The sequence below is a fragment of the Vigna angularis genome, chromosome 5 (genome assembly GCF_016808095.1).
Source record: "Vigna angularis cultivar LongXiaoDou No.4 chromosome 5, ASM1680809v1, whole genome shotgun sequence".
NCBI classification, from domain to species: Eukaryota; Viridiplantae; Streptophyta; class Magnoliopsida; order Fabales; family Fabaceae; genus Vigna; species Vigna angularis.
In genome coordinates, this window is record NC_068974.1 from 39,136,376 (window position 1) to 39,153,956 (window position 17,581).

General features: G+C 31.8%; 2 protein-coding genes across 2 annotated transcripts; one reads left to right on the plus strand and one right to left on the minus strand.

Moving 5' to 3' along the window:
• The first annotated feature begins 3,713 nt into the window (after positions 1-3,713).
• On the plus strand, positions 3,714-5,225 carry LOC108339739 (NAC domain-containing protein 6). Its single transcript, XM_017576938.2, has 3 exons — positions 3,714-4,059; positions 4,150-4,418; positions 4,642-5,225. The coding sequence occupies exons 1-3, from the start codon at positions 3,879-3,881 to the stop codon at positions 5,080-5,082; spliced, it is 891 nt and encodes a 296-aa protein (XP_017432427.1). The 5' UTR covers positions 3,714-3,878; the 3' UTR covers positions 5,083-5,225.
• A 7,260-nt stretch (positions 5,226-12,485) lies between these two features.
• Positions 12,486-14,723, minus strand: LOC108338814 (scarecrow-like protein 23). Its single transcript, XM_017575846.2, has one exon. It carries the CDS (start codon positions 14,461-14,463, stop codon positions 13,150-13,152), a length of 1,314 nt encoding a protein of 437 aa, XP_017431335.1. The 5' UTR covers positions 14,464-14,723; the 3' UTR covers positions 12,486-13,149.
• Between the last annotated feature and the right edge of the window lie 2,858 nt (positions 14,724-17,581).

Below are 17,581 nucleotides of genomic sequence, written 5' to 3' on the forward strand. Positions count from 1 at the left end.
AAAACTCACAATTTACATTCAGATAGATGCTACAACGTCAAGCTTAATGGCAACATACACCTTATTTATTTGCCAAATATATCTACCTGTGTAAAACAACATTATTAATATTAAATCCAATACATTCAATTCAATATTAAAATTCCAACTTCCACGGTTTAATACCAACACAAACCTCAAGCGTATTTATCCATCAAAGCTCAAAATCATAAAAATACATCCAAAATGTTACCTCACATAATGTATAGGTATATAACTTAGAGTTTGATATTTGACATTATTAATAGTCATGAACTTTAATTAATCTCCCTTATCTCATAATATATTGCTCTAGAAACAAAATAAAGTTAGAGAAGTCATGATTTCTCCTAGAAAACTCATTTACAAACCAAACTATATTATTACAACGTACACTAAAAAAATATTACGATAAGATATATCAAAAGTTTAAGTGATAAAGTTATAAAATCAAATATTAGACAGTAAAATATGTAATTAAACTAAAAGCAACATTGCGTGTCATTTCTATTAAATAATTTTGCGTTTTATTCTTTTTATTGTATAGCTTATATTTTTTTTTCTGTACAAATGTTGAATACTACATTGAGAAAAAGAAATGCAAGTTTCATATTACTAAAAAAATACTATATCATAATGCAGTATAAAAGTGAGAGAAAAAAGATGTTATTATAAAGTTGAATAGGATCCAAAGTCGTATTTTATGATGATATAAGAGGTTAATTAACATATATTTGTTAAAATTGTCACTTACACCTAAATTTTCCCTTGTTGATTTAATGGCTAATGTCGTTGATAAGTTTGGACGATTTCAATTGGCAATTAGTCTTGTTATGTTTCCAACTTACGAGGCAAAAACTATGTAAGAGACTCGTTATTCTTCTAATTTCGATTCCACCTTCAACTTTCAAGTCACACCAAAGAATCAAAATTTTCAGATTACTCCCAACTATTCAAGCTCCTATTAGCATTTGAGACCAAGGACGTTTAACGGGTCAAAATACGTAATCACGGTTAATGAATTGAGTCAAGTAATAAACTATACACAAATTTTTACTATAAAAAATATACTACTTTTACTTAATGCTTGGGTTAGAAATCTCATATGATTAAAAACACGTGTAAGCTAGTCAACCGTGCACTAGTTCGGTTAGTCCTGCACCAATTTGTATAAGTTAAGCATTGATTCGGATAACAAGTCATCAAGGTTAGGTGATCATAGGTTCCCGTGAGTTACACAAACACCAATAATATATGAGTCAACTATATAAGAGATCGACACCACTCTTTACCCAAAATCTTAAGACAATGGGTTAATGGGTCTCTCACCTTTATATACTGCTCTACTTTCTCATTTTTATTCAATGTGAGACTTGGATTCACACGTATTTCCAACATTTATTAAGTAGATTGTCCAGTATTTAATTGGACTGGTCACGATGAACAATACTGGAATAGACTAACCTTAAACTGATCAACTTAAGATTAAAGTATCATTAATCACAATTAAGTCTTAATTAGGTCAATATTAATCAAAAGTCTACCACAAAACCTATAAATAAATATTTGAGATAAAAAATATATTACAAACATTGGTTGTTATATTAAGGCTTAAATGCTTACTTCGTCCCCGTGTTAAGAGGTGAATTTCTGTTTAGTACCCGGTTTTAAAAGTGTAGACATTAGGTCCCAAAGTTGTCAAAATTGTATCAATTGAGTCCCTTCCGTTAAGTGGACAGTAACGGAGTTAACTTCCATCTCACGTGGCAAAGGAATCTGCATTTTTTCTTCTCTCTCCTCTGTCTTTTCCTGAAATGCCCCCAACTTTTTCTCTCTTTTCTCTGCAACATCTACCTCCTCCGCATACGCAATTCCCGCCTCTTTTCCCTCTCCGACGGCGGCTCAGACGACATCATCCACCTCTTGTGTGACCGGTACACCTTTGACCCCAATGCTTTAATCACTGCACATCACCAAACTGTTGAATCTTGAGACAGACGCAATCGTATCACGTGGATGATCTCACACTCTCACTCCCTCACTCAAGGGCACTTGATCTACCTCAGAGGAAGGTTCCTCCAACCACTGATATCAACTTCCTTCTTTGATCGCAACACTATCCCAAACCCAAACGAAAACCTCTCACAATTTTCTAATTCACGCGTTTCTTTCCTTTTCTAACACCCTTGACTTAGGTTTTTCACTTTGCAAATCCGAATCTCAGTTCCTTCAATGTGATGACTCCTAACACCGTCGGTGAATGGCTCGATTTCGTTTCCAGCGCCTCTGATTCCTCGCCATCTTCGTCGTCGTCGTCGCCGTCTTTGCAAGTGACGAATCAGAGTCAGATCGTGAACTTTCGGTGACTGATTTCGATTGGGAATATGTCGGTTGTGAACACGATGGGTATGGCGTGAACTTCTTTATTCCCAAATTTTTGCTCTCTAATTCTCTGGTTAGGCTTTTTAATTCTAGGATTCGATCGCCGGTTTCGAGTACACGAGGCTTGGGTCGTGTCATATTGTTGGGGTTTTGGTTTTGATCTTGATCTTGAAAGTGGTAGTTTTTGGTGTGGGTGATCGACGTTGTTTGGTTTTTGCTCACGATCGAGAATGGGTGAGGCTTCAGGAGATGGTTTCGCTGATTGTTTCAGCCGGATGATGTCGTATGAGCCGCCGTCGGAGAGGGAAAAGAGGTGGGAATTGCGTATGCGGAGGAGGTAGATGTTGCAGAGCAAAGAGAGAGAAAAAAATATTTAATAAAAATATAGAAATGAGAGAAAAAGTTAGGGACATTTTAGGAAAAGGAAGAAGAGAGAGAAGAAAAAATGCAGATTCCTTTGCCACTTGAGTTGGAAATTAACTCCGTTATTGCCCACTTAACGGAAGGAACTCAATTCATACAATTTTGATAACTTTAGAACCTAATGTCTACACTTTTAAAACTGGGTACTAAACAAAAATTCACCTCTTAACATGGAGAGGAAATAAGCATTTAAGCCTTATATTAATTATCATCTAACAAATGTTAAACTAATTTTAATATCATAATACGAAAGATTATTACTTAAACAACATTTAAACTTCGGATAACACATAAATCTGAACCATTAACTTTTACCCCACATCTAAAACAAATTATAATATGTAAACGAAATGTGAATACTTTTGTGGTTATATATAATTTGGAATTCCATTGGTAAACAAAATAAGATTATGTACGTATGTAGATACGAGGAACTTTCCAGAGGTTGGAGTTGAGTTAGCAAATTTTGTTATGTTCTATATCGAGTCGTTGCATGTTAGTACGTATTTGGTATAACTGGAATGCTCTTTTAACCTCTCACATTTTTCCACACACAAAATTGCAATTAAACTTCAAATTTTGAAAAAATGGTATATGGATGAATTAGCATGAGGAATTTCCGGGTAAAATTCCAGAACCGAAAGAAAAAACAGGTCAAGCCATAACATATTAACATGTAACATCTGTCCCCACAGCACAGTTTAGTGTCTGCAGACTTTTTGTCAAGCCGCGTGGGTCCCACCACATAAATCTCATAATCATGTGCAGAGTCGCATTTACAAGTCCATATTCTTTCAAGATTTCTTACAGACTTTTGTGCCTCAAATGCCTCCACGACCAAGTCATACCCCCAAACCTTAGTAATATTACATCGTAAATAATGAAAAAACATAGTTAAAGCCACAGTTGTGAAACCAACCATGCAGCATAGCTTATAAATACCCTTCAATCACATTCATTTCAGTGTATCAACCACCTTCGTGTTCCTCTGAGAAAAATATAACCACTGCACTAGCTTAACAGCACGTAGTCACATAAGCAACTAAATTGATGATATGGCCACCATGGAAGACATGAGCATGAGTGGGGAAATTGCACTTCCTGGCTTCCGATTCCACCCCACAGAGGAAGAGCTTCTGGATTTCTATCTTAAGAACATGGTTGTTGGCAAGAAACTCCGTTACGACGTTATTGGTTTCCTCAACATCTATCACCATGATCCTTGGGACTTACCTGGTAATCATCCTTTTAATTGCTTCATTAATCACATCTCACTAACATGTAACAGAGATTTGACAACGTTAAATTGTTACATCACATACGTAGATTTAGCTAAGGTTGGGGAGAGAGAATGGTACTTCTTCGTGCCGAGGGACAAGAAGCATGGAAGCGGAGGAAGGCCAAACCGGACCACCGAGAAAGGGTTTTGGAAAGCAACCGGTTCGGACCGGAAAATAGTGACTCTGTCTGATCCCAAACGCATAATCGGGTTAAGGAAGACCCTGGTTTTCTACATGGGAAGAGCTCCCAGTGGCCGCAAAACCGATTGGGTCATGAATGAGTACCGTTTACCTGACAATTGCAAATTACCCAAGGTACTTTCTTTTATCCACCATGAAAAATTTTGGATTTTGACGTGACCCATAAGAAATTTTTTAATTATATGAACTACCCATTGTTCTAAATTTTTGAATTTAAGATAAAATAGTTAAAAAAGAAAAAAGGGTATCTGAAAAAGAAGGAAAGTTTGGTAGAAGGTGTGTGAATGCATTTGCATTGATGATGATGATGATTGTGTTATTTGGCAATTGGGTACAGGAAATAGTGTTGTGCAAGATATATCGAAAGGCAACTTCGTTGAAAGTGCTGGAGGAAAGAGCAGAGAGAGAGATGAAGCAAATGGTGGGATCCCCTGCTTCTCCTCCTTCATCGACGGACACCATGTCCTTCAGCAGCCCACAGGAAGAGGCAAACGTGCCCTTGCCTCTGCCCTTGTTGCAGCATGTTCTTAAGAAAGAGTCTGAATCTGAAGAAACAATGGCATGTGTAGTGCCTAAACAAGAGAAAACAAGCAGCAGCAACAACAACAACAAAGGCAGTTGTGGGGCATCTTCCCTACAAATGCCCTTTGGGAAGGACAATCTTCCGGACCTGCAGCTTCCCATGTTGACAGATTGGACCCAAGATACCTTCTGGGCTCAGTTGAATAGTCCATGGCTCCAAAACTTAACTCCTTCCAACATCTTAAACTTTTACTGACTCCACACATAATCAATCTCTATGTGTATCAACTGCAACTTCAAGTCAATCACTTCTTATTATTACTACCTATTTATTTATTTTCGAATGTATATGCACTTAGTTAATCAATTAATCAGTTAATTAATATCGTATTAACTCCACAGCTTTTCCTGCAAATACGTGTTTTCCTCCATTTCTGCATATCTGCAACCTCTTCTTTGATCATATTTCACTGTCATTGAATGTTCAAGTCAATTTTCATTACCTTATTGGAGATATGTTTTAATATTTAATCATTCTAGAATTGAAGTGATTGATCTACAATTAAACTAGTTGAGGATGTGGTGTAAACTTTCTTCGATTATTTCAAATTAGTTTCAAGGAGAATTGCTTAAAAAAGGACAATTGCAAATAGACGTGGATATGCCTAAATGCGCGTTCATTTAGATACCAAGTGAAGTTTGGTCGTGTCCTTTTTTCAATGGCACGTCTACCAATTAATTATAGTTCTTTTAGACATCAAAATATCACAAATAAAAATAGGACCATGATATTTTAATAATTTTTTCACAATAGATTATGTGTTACTATTTTATTGGTCCGTATATTTGAAACGGATCAATCACAAGCTACCACATGGGTTGATGTAAAAAAGTTGTCAAAACAAGTTATTAAAGAGACATTTTCATAAAAAATAATTTTTTTCACTTAGAAGTAAAACAGTAAAATATAATAAAACAAAAAACAAAAAGAATAACATAAAAAAGTACATACAACACAACAAAATCTTGTAACAATAACAAAATGTAGTGGTGAATAAAACAAATTAAGAAAATAAATAATTGTACAATACTAATATTAGTTATTAGTATTATTTGTTGGTCTATCGAGAAGAATATTTATTATAAAGATACAACACTAATAAGATCTAAGCTTAATCATATAAGAAATGAATATATTCTCTATCAAAAAATTTAAGATAATGAATTAATGGATCTTCAACTTTATGTAATATATTTTATTTTCTCACTAATGCGAAACTTAGACTCACACTTGAAATTCTAACATTATATTAGCTAGATTATGATATTGTATAACTTAATAAATAGAATAATATATAATATATGTTGTCGCTAACTAATAAAAATACTATAAATGTACACACATTTATAAAAAATCCTAAATGTTTCTAAAAATTAAAAAACAAGAAAATGCATAATACATGTTTTCTAAGAGTATTAGATAACTTTTATCAGAGAATTATCCTTGAAAATTATAAGTTAACTTTGTTTAAAGTATTTCAAATAGCATTATCCCTCAATTGTGAAAGAAAGAATCTATCATCACCGTAAATAACTATTAGTAAATTCATAATTGAAGCACTCAACACAAACAAACCCCCATAGACATGCAACTCTAGAGAAAGAAGCCATTAAAGAAATAGAAGCAAATTTTGAAATTGTGAATAAATAAATCTACTACTACTCCTACAGCACAGATTCACTTCACTGATGGTGTTCCAGTTCCATAAATCTTATTTGAGTTTTTTTAAATAATAATCTCATTATATTTTAATTCCACTAACACTATTCATCGATAGTAAAATATTACTATCAGTGGTATATGATATCGGTCGAATTTTTATAAGATATTCATAACACTTTCAATTTAAATTTTAAAATAATAAATTTAGAAATATTCTTTCTTATGCAATATTTAATTATTTTCATCTCGATTTTAATACGAAGGTTGGACTCACTTAAATTTCTTAACAAGTACGATTATTACCTAAACTTGTCTGGGATTAGCAAACATCAAGTATAGTGAAAGAATCTTATTCTACAATTAAACAATTAACAAATATATTAGATGAAAATATCTTAAACTAATATTGACATGCTTTTGCAGTGTCTTTTCAATTGCAAAGAGATGATGAAATTTGAACAATTGATTGGCGTAGACCTTTTCAAATAGCATAAATTTCAATGTGAAAAAGACATGTATCCAGGTGTTAGTCAGTAAAATCACACTTTATGTTATATATGGAGGAAAATCTATAAAGTTTATTAAGTAAAAAATCATAAGAATCACATATAATTAATATTATTTTATGTACTAGTCTATTGACAAAAGTTATAGAGTACCTATTAAATTATTTATAACCCACAACTAACAATAATTTTTTTTTTCTATCATCACTTAACATATATCCCATGCTTGACATTTTTTACAATTATTCTCGAAGTTTCATTGGAAAAAAAAATCATTTTGAAAAGAAAAGGACTGAATACGACTATTTTTTTCCACAATGTTGTGATTGAATTAAACATTTATATCAATTCAAGAATAAAACTAATATTAATAAAATTGACTCTTTTTTTTCTTAATCTTGAAGTTTGAGGGACATTTTGAGAGGATTTATGTAAAATATAATGAAATATAAATCTAATTGTAAAAAAATTAATATCATTTTCAATTTAAAATTTTAAAATAATAAGTTTAGAAAATTTCTTTTTATATTTTGCTTATTTTTAGTTAATGTAATACTTAAACTCATATTTAATTTTCAAGAAAGATTAAATAAAGACTTTTAATTTAAAATATTAATTGGATATTTGATTTTTTTCACAAAGCTTACCAATCTTTTAATGTAATTGTTTTTGGACAAAATTGTAAATTCTTTAATGTCAAAGTTCTCCAAACATTAAAAAAAAATCTATTAAGTTAGAGTATCACTCTAAAATCAATTATTTATTTTTGTAATACTCTTTTTCTACTCTCTTATTCATATTATTTTATGTGAAATTTTGGTGAGTGACCATATGAGAATCAACATGTCTTTTCTTCATCAAAAGTTTCAAATATTTTAAACAAACATTTTACACGCTGTCATCCAATATAATCGAACCATTATTGTCACCATTGATTTGTACATACTCATTGATGACGATAACAATCTTTTCCACAATCAACTCTAACTACTTTGCATATCAAACTTGTTGTCGACAATTTCGAGATCATTATCTCTAACAACTCATCAATACACAATGTATAATCTATCATCAACAATATCTCGGTCTAGTCGGACCCAACTACACATCCTTCAACAAAGTTGTTGCATAAAAAGAAAAGTATCAAGACTAACTTCTCTCCAAATACGCAACACACAACATTCATTTTTTGTTAGTATGTCAAACTATTGAAAATCACATAATAGGAAAATAATATCTTGAAGAAAAACACACATACAAGTACAAATATTTAAATAAAAGCACACAAAAATGAGTGATTCAACATTCAAAATTTATATTTAGGATTACTCAAAAAAAGTTTCTTACTCAACATATACTTTTTTTTTGACAAAAACTACAAATTACAATTTTCTAACAAAAAATGTAAATCTTCTCATACATTTTTTCATAAAAAGTTCTAAATCATACATTTTTTTTAAATAAAAAAATACAAATTCTTCAACACACAACTATCTAAATTTCTCATATACCAAAAAAACTATTGAATTTTGATGATGATTCTCAACTCAATTTCTATTCTTCATATTACTTAATATAAAACTTTAATTAACTCTCACTTGGTAATCATTCTCTTCAAACATTAGTTACACATAAATTGGTTTTGTTTTAATACCATTATAAACACGTGGAAGAGATGCATTTATATATTAGAAAAAGGATTTACAAATTCTATATAATTTATATATCATTATAAGTGATCATTAAAAAAATAATATTGCGATTAATCGTAATTTGATATAAATTTTTGTGAACTCAATTATTTCAAAGTTCCGTACGCAGAACGTTCATTCGAAGATTGGTGTCACATGCGTCATGCACAAAAGGGAGCACGACTTGGTCTCCTAATTCAAGATATTGAATGGTTCAACGGTGGAATTTATATTTTCAATTTGTATTTGATTGAAAATATATAAAAATGGAAAAAAAAAATAAACGAAAAGAAAACTAAATGTTAACATATATTTTTCTCTATTGTTTCTATTTTGTCCCATTATAGAGAATTTTGTAAGAGAAAAAGTGACTATACATTTTAAACTATCTAAATTGAATAACATGTTTATTTTATTTTCTTCCCCTCTCTTCGTGACTTAGGACTTGGAAAAATCATCTTCCTATCCTTTTTCTTTTCCTAAAACATCTTTTTTTAATCAATATGATCACATGCAACATTTGTTTTTTTTAATCAATATTTATATTAGTTTTATATTTTTTTTAATAAGCATTTACCTTAAAAAATATAGAATTCCTGAATTTTAATTACCTCGCTAATGACGGTGGTAATAATTTACACAACCATGTTTTCAAAACTTAAACAAAATACCACTCAGAATGCATCTCAAGATTGTTTCAATTAACGTAATTTTTTTTAACTAGTTTATAAATTTGTTTAGAAAAATAGAGATTTTGGGATAGAAGTTTATCTAACTAACTTTAATGTTTTGATTGCGAAGCTTTTGAAATTACACTAATTTTTTAATTAACATTGTTGTGCTTAAATAAAAATGATAAAGAGTATTAAATTAACTAAAGAAGTAAAATTAGAATTAAAAATTAATTTATGAAAAGCCATACAAATACTACACTACACTTTTTCTAAAATAAAACATTTTTGTGCTTAGCCAAGAATAACTAAAACTTAAAATTAATTAAAAACTAAAAAAATAAAATTACCGGTACAAACTTTATTAAAAAAACATATCAACATAGGACAGTTTAAATATATGTTATTTAATGATATACATTATCCATAATGATTTTTTTTAACTATAAATAAGTGTATCAATTTTTTTTTGTATCAACATATATAGACATAAGATATAACCTATATATGGTTCATCTTATTATTGTTTTCATCATAGTTTGAATAGAAAAAAGCTTAAAAAATAGCATTTTTTTAAAATCTCCCCCTTACTTCTTTTTTTGTTTTCTTAATTATTTGGTTAAGTATAACCAAGTTGATATATCTTAAAATCTCATATCCTAATGATAACATTAATCATTGTGATGTTATGAGAATGTCTTTATATATATATATATATATATATATATATATATATATATATATATATATATATATATATATATATATATATATATATATATATATATATGACGTTATAAAAAAATTATTTAGCAAGTCACTATGTCATCATTAATCATTAAAGGTAGATGTTAATGGAAAATTAAAATAAAAGGTAAAATATGTTCACATAGATTAAAAAAACATACAGAAACTAAAACAGTGGCATTCATAGATAAAAACAAAAGGTAATATATATGTATATATTTAACATAAAGGAAGATGAAAAAAAAAGTAAATTATTTTACAAGACTACAAAGTTATCTAAAGAAATTCAACTTAAGCCTTAGAACATAGGATGGAGCTAATTTGAAAAAAGCCAAAAAGGAAGGTGCAAATTAAGAAAAAGTTGTTTGGAGATGGAGGTTTGTCCTTTTTGTGAGACTTGTTAGCAGAAATAGACAAAATGTGTGGTTGCAACGTGGTGTCAGAAATCGATGTTTTCGACTCCTTAGGATGTTCTGTGAATGTGTTGGAATTGAGAGTGATGCTTTGGACATGTTCCTCCATAATTATTCACTTTAACAACAGATCAATGAATCTGTTCCTTCAGTAAAAGGGAGCATCACTACGTAAATAATACTGCATTTTGACTGATTGAATTCACACCTAAGTTTTAGTAAAACTCAAAATTATCCTCACCCATCTGTGGAACAATTCAAATGCCATTAATCAATTTAATAATGTTCTTTAAATATGTCATCATAGGCTTAATTTTGAGGTTTATATATATAAATTAAAAAGCATATATTAAAAAATTAACTCATGGTCGAGATTTAATGGATTATCCAAAAATTTAAAAACTATTTTTGCCCGAAAATGCACTAAGGTAAAACGGTAATACCGAACAAAATAAAAATCCCAATCTTTCTCTGTGGCATCGTCATTCTCTTGAGATCCTGCAGAAGAAGAAGCCAATGGCTTGATTTTGTTTTGATTTTGACTTGTGAGTTGAGAGAGTCATTTTCTTCGTTCAGGTGGGCTAGTTCTGGGCCATTTTACAAGTTATCATTATTTGTTGGGCCTAGAATAGTGTTGTCTTACTCTTTGGACTGGATCTAACTAGGTTATTTATTTCACAGAAAAATAAAATAAAACAGTTGTATATATGGAATGAATAACAGCACACACTGCAGGAATGTTATTTTATGGAACACGTGGGTATATTTTTATTGAGAAAATATTGAGTTAAAGCAATAACGGAAGCTATTCATATAATCTGTAGTGTATTATTAATTATTAATAAGAAAATACTTATAAAAATATAAAAGGGTACGAATAATTCAAACCTTTTACCATCTTTTAATAGAAAGTCAAAAGTGTTTTTTCATATATCTCTATTTTTTTTATCACCAACCGTAAAGAAAATATCACATTGAAAGAGGATGCCCAAACCTCTAAAGCACGGACAAAGCTTAATTTTTTTTTCTCATTTGAGTCAGATCAAATTCCTTTCTATTTTCGAACTGCAAATCAGGCTTTGATCTCATAAAATGATCCTCGTACACTTGTCGGTGTCCCACCATTAATTAAGAACTATATTCTTGTATATTTGAACCAATGACTACTTCATATGAATAAAATACTCACACACTTCATATCTATTAAGAATAACCTTCCTTGAGATTTCACAAAACCAACATTGAGCCATTAACATCAAGAGGATCGAAGATTAAAGAAGACTTCCCAGACATATCTTGCACATCACAGAGTGTACTTTGTTTCACACCGATGGTGCTGAATAAATGATCACTGCTACAGTTTGTAAGTGAAGTAGCAATTGGATTTTATGTGAGGTGTGGCTTCAAATGTGTGATGTAGATTTTCTTTGAAAATCAATTATGAATAATAAGGAAAAAATGACCAACTTTCGGAGAAAAATAAGATGTAAAGGTGGATTTAAGGATGTGATGGATATGACACATAATCATAACATATGTTTCGAGCAACTTTTTATAATAATTGTGATGCTTTAGTACTCGGGAGCTAGAATTAAATCCAGTCAAGTGAATTTATCCAAATGTAATTAAGCTTGATTTCACCAAGACCTAACTAAAATGATCTGTTACATTTATTTCTAAAAAGGGTTAAACCCATTTCTTACAAGTTATGCATTGTCACTTTTATGACTGTTTAAAGTTAGAAAGAGGTTTTTGATAAATGAAATCCTAAATTGCAAATAAACTTTGACTAAAAGGAGTAAGAATTGATTAAACGAGGAAGAGGACATAAGAAAAAAAGTAAGGTCCAGGAAGAACGTGGAAAGATGAAATGTTAGGGTTGAAGAGAGTGATGAAGAAATTGAGTGGTGGAAGAAGAGAGGCAGAAATATTCTATTGCTTAGAGTAGGGTCTGTTCTGTTTGCCTAGGCACATCCCCATACCTCTGCTATGCATTCAATTGTTGCATCCAAATTCTCCACGGAACCATTAGACGTGGATCAAACGTCATACCTTATTAATTCAACTGAAGCTATCATTACTAATTCAACCTAAAACCATACCCTCCATCTTCTCAAACGTCACAAACAAAAAGGACCCATCTTTGGTATTGCCAACCTCACCCTTATGATTATTATTGTTATTATACACAACGCTCCATCACTTCCCACCCCCCATTACAAAATATTACATACCCTCTTCCATTCCCATCTAATAGGAGAAACAACCAACCCTAACGATTACTTCCCTGGCTTCTGTTCCTCCTTGGAGTCTGAATCAATTAAACAATTGATAAAAATAAATTAATAAATATTTAATATAAGGAACCAATTCCAAAACCATACTTGTTGATACTTGCAATGATTGATCACTTTGAATTCAGTAACTTAAGAAGAGATTATCCTCTCTGCTAGCCAGCCATGTCCGTTGTTGGATTGGAGTGTTGGAGCAGAAGATGATAAAAAAGAAGAATTATGGAAGGAACCAACGATGGCAGCTTCCTCAGAAGAACAATGGGGGTTTTGAATTGGAATCAATCGGGGTAAGTAATCAAATCAGAGGGCTGCCAAGCAGAGGCAATCAACAGAGAAAGGTCCTTCCAACCAAGCTTCAAGGAACCATTCTCTTCGACCAGCGTATAACCTCTCCAAGGGAACATTCCCAGCAACAAACTGGCTTGTGCAGCAGGGTTGCCCCGGAGTGAAACGGGCCGAAACCCGGCCCGTTTCAGCTCATCCGCCCACCGCTCCACCTTAACCTCACCGGTTCTCTTGGGCCCGCCCACGGCCACGATGTTCCTGATCTCGCAGCCCAAAAGCTGCTGCTCCACCGTGTGCCTCTCAAGGCTGTCCGCACCCAAACCATCCCCGAGCGCGTCGAACAACGCGCTGTAATAATGCAAGGCCTCCACGAACCGCGCCAGGAAGCTCCCGGCGTGGCTCAGGTCCTGCTCGACGGTCGTGATCAGTTTAGGTCTAAGCTGAGTCAGCAATCTCAACGTCCCTAAATCGCTCCCGGTTATGTCATACAAGCAATGATGCATCCAGTGCACCACGATCGCCTCGTTGGCTCGAACGCCGAGTTGACTCAGTTCGGTCACGCTTCCGATTTTCCCCTCCACCGGGTGAAACTCAAACGGTAGCCCAAGCGAGCTCGCGAAATCCGCGAGTCTCCGCCCGGTAGAGTCGAGGAGCTCCGAGGAGGATCCGAATCCGGTGATTCTCATGGAGCGGATCTTCTTCGAGCGAGAGGCAAGGATGTGGAACAATCCCGGCCATTGGAGACCTTGCATGATATCGAGGTCGATGATATGGACGCGATCCTCCCCTTCCAGGGCCTGGAAGATAGCCTGGTTCGCGGTGAAGTGAGAGAACTTCACCAGCGGCGAGACCGAGTTGTAGGATTGGAAGGCGTTGAAGATTCGCTGCGACTGAGTTAGGGTTACAGATTTCGCGGTCAGCGGAGAGTACGAGCCGAGGCATGAGCTCACCACACGCGCCTGCAGCGCCTGCGCGAAGTAAGCCCCGACGCGCTCCGGCGAGGTACCGAACGGAGAAGACAGTTCGGCGATCTCCGGGAGGAGGTCGTTGGCGAAGTCGAGTTTATCCATGGCGACGCACTCGGCGCATTGGAGGAGGAGGCCTAGAAGTTTGAGGCCGGTGGACTCGCCGGCGTGAGGCTGGGGATCGAAGGCCTGGTCGTCCTCGGTGGCAGTATCGGCGGAGAAGTTGGTCCGCTTGAAAGAAGGTTGATCGGCGGGAGAATCAGCGGTGTCAACGGGTCGCTTAGTTTTCATGTCGTTAGGGTTGGAAGTGCGGGGGGATCGCGGGACCAAGCTTTGAAGCATGATCGGTGGAGAGCGAGAGAGAATCGAAAGCTTTGGAGGAAACTTTTGGGGGAAAAGTGACAAAACTGAGAGGGAAAGACAAGGAAAGTTTTAGCAGATAGGTAGAGGCTGTGTCAGAATATGAGTGTTTGGTTTTTTAGAGAGAGAATTGCATAAACGATCTTAGAGAGAGAGAGATAAAAGGAGACAGAAAGGGTTATAACTTTGCAGGCATAAAAGTTAGTTTGGCTTGGGTGTTATGTTATCCTCTTTGGTTCCTCCGTTTTCTTTTCAATCTGTCCTTACCTCCGTTTTATATCCCTAATTCCCCTCATTAATTATTCTCTCTCGCTAATCATGCAGCTTTGGGATTAATTAAGGATGATCAGTTTCATAATCACGTCATGCCTTTGGCTCTCCCAAAAACCCTTTTATTTTATTTACTTATCAAATTAATATTTGTAGGACATGAGAAAATGAAATCTCTCCTTTTAATCACTGTTCATCAACACCGTTCCTTTTTTATTCTTCTATCTACTTGCATTCTATCTTTATTTTTTCCGTCACCTAAATTACATTCTTCTTATTAATCAATATTAAATCTTATCCTTTTTTATATTTTATCTTCGTTGACTTCCATTTAATAAAAATATTAATGTATTCTATTGTGATTTGTAAGCCTGATCAGTCAAAAATATCTTATAAAATACGGTTGGTTGGATAAGATGTACTGAGAGATTATTCTTAAATAATAATTAAAATTGATAATGATTAACTTGAACTAAAATAAAATTATTAATTTATTCAAAAATTTATAATTTTAAATTTAAATAATAAAGTAAAATAAAGTGGTTATATTTAATATGCATTTATTTTTGTTAATGAACTTGCCGAATCAATATAAATAAAATATCTCACGTTTCACTTCTTTTTTTAATTTCATTCTACTGTTACTGTGATGATAATTGTTATAAGTAACGTTCCATGTCCAAAGAAAAACTCTTTCATTTTCTGAACTACATCACTCCTGTCAAGCAAATAATTATTTATTATTTATCTCTTTTTCATACTCACATAAATATTTTAAACCTTTTATTTCTTTCAAATACGAAACTCTTTTGTTCTCTCTAAACCATATTCTATACTCTTTTATTTGTGCATTTGACATTTTTACCCTTTCATTTTACTGTTTACTATCTTTCACATTATATATATTTTTTTAAGGATTTAGCTTCACTCATTTAGACGTGTCTTCTTTTTGTTCAAAACTAATATATACTTGTTTTTTTATCCAATTTATATAGACCAATCAGTCCATGTCGATCCAACATAAAAAATCAATTTTAGAAATCTTACGACAAGATAAATCGAGTGATTATGGATCGACTCGATTATCATTCGATCTAAATATTTTACTTTTTGATTAATTAAATAAAAAAATATATTATTAAATTATAATTGGATCAGTCATAAATATATAAATAAGATAAAATAGTTGATAGTTATGTTTTTTAAACAATTAAAAATTAACTGTAATAATCGATCGATAAAAACTAACATTAATCTGATAATACCTTAAACATGTATCTACTATTCGGAATTGGATTTTGAAAGAAAAAAAAAATAACAAGTGATTGGTTTAAAGTATAAAGGTGAAATTTTGGACTCTATACCCTAAAATAAGTACATTTGAGTATCGACAAGTAAAATCAATTTGATCTAAAAGTCACTTTGGTGGATTAAATCTGATTTCTTTTTGCTTTGATTTAAATAAAAAATTTGTACATAACACAATTTATATTTTTTGCAAATGCAACGAAAAACAAGAACAAGAGATTGGTAAGATAAAGAAAGTATGGAAGAATCTCTCATATTCAATTATTGAATGTTAAGAAAGTTCTACTATTGTCCAGTCACTTCAGTCACAGACACCATGAAAATCATCAAGTTAAGAAAATGTGCATTTGTGTGGTGGAGAATAAATAACATCAATATTAATTCATTTCATTGGAGGGTAAACTCGTCAATTTAAATCCCAATCTTCAATTATTCTGGTCACATGACATAAAATATAATAGGATTTTAAATAATAATATTAAAAATAAAAATATTTTCTATTTTAAAATATATATTCATATCAGTACTTGAATAAAATAGTAATTAAAATATAAATCATGTAAGATACTTTTATTAAAATAAAAGCTGCAAACTATCTTAAAAATTACGTAACTTTTTTATCTAATAATATTAATTTTTTTTTTTACATTTTAAGTTGACATTTAACTTGTTTATACTATTCAATATATTTAATTGAAATAACATCATAAAACACCTTTTTAAATGTAAAATAATAATGTAATTAAATTAAAATAATTATATTTATTCACTTTTAAATTTTAGAAACAAAAAAGGTAACAAAATTTAAAACAGAAATTATTTTCCATTTAAAGATTACAAATAAATTTAATTCTAATATTTTAATAATATAAGAGAGTATTAAATTAGCTAAACTTTAATTATGTTTAACTTTCTAAGCACTAAGTATTGTTGATGATATTAGAATATATTTAAATATAGAAATAAGTAGATAATTGTGATTATTGTATTTTGTCGGATCTAAAATAAAGATGTTGATGAATTGATGATGATGGAAATGTCTTACATAGAAGTAGTAACGAGGTAGTAAGATGTATTGTCATTGGAAAAAGTGAGAAAGGTAAGAGGTTGTAATAAAAAACAAAAGCGAATGCTGCATCACTCTTTTTCGTCTTCCAAATTGCTCTTCAAATTGAAAAGAAAGAAAGCTGAATTCGCATGTAAGCATGCCCAACAAACTTTTTTTTTTCTTCTTGGGATTTTCCACTTTGCATGTAACATTTTATCTGTACAAGGAGAATAGGTTTGAAGTAGCACGTCAATTATACATCAGAATCAATTTAAAATAAAATATGTAAGTGGAGGTAAATTTTATTTGATAAACTAATTTTATAAAAGTAAATTAGATTTAAACTTTACTTTTCTTTTTTAACAATAACAAATATGTCATAAAAGTTTCAACTATATATTTTAACTTAAATTTATAGTTTTATATAAATTTTTCATTATGAATAACTTAATTACAACTATTTTTTTAAATATA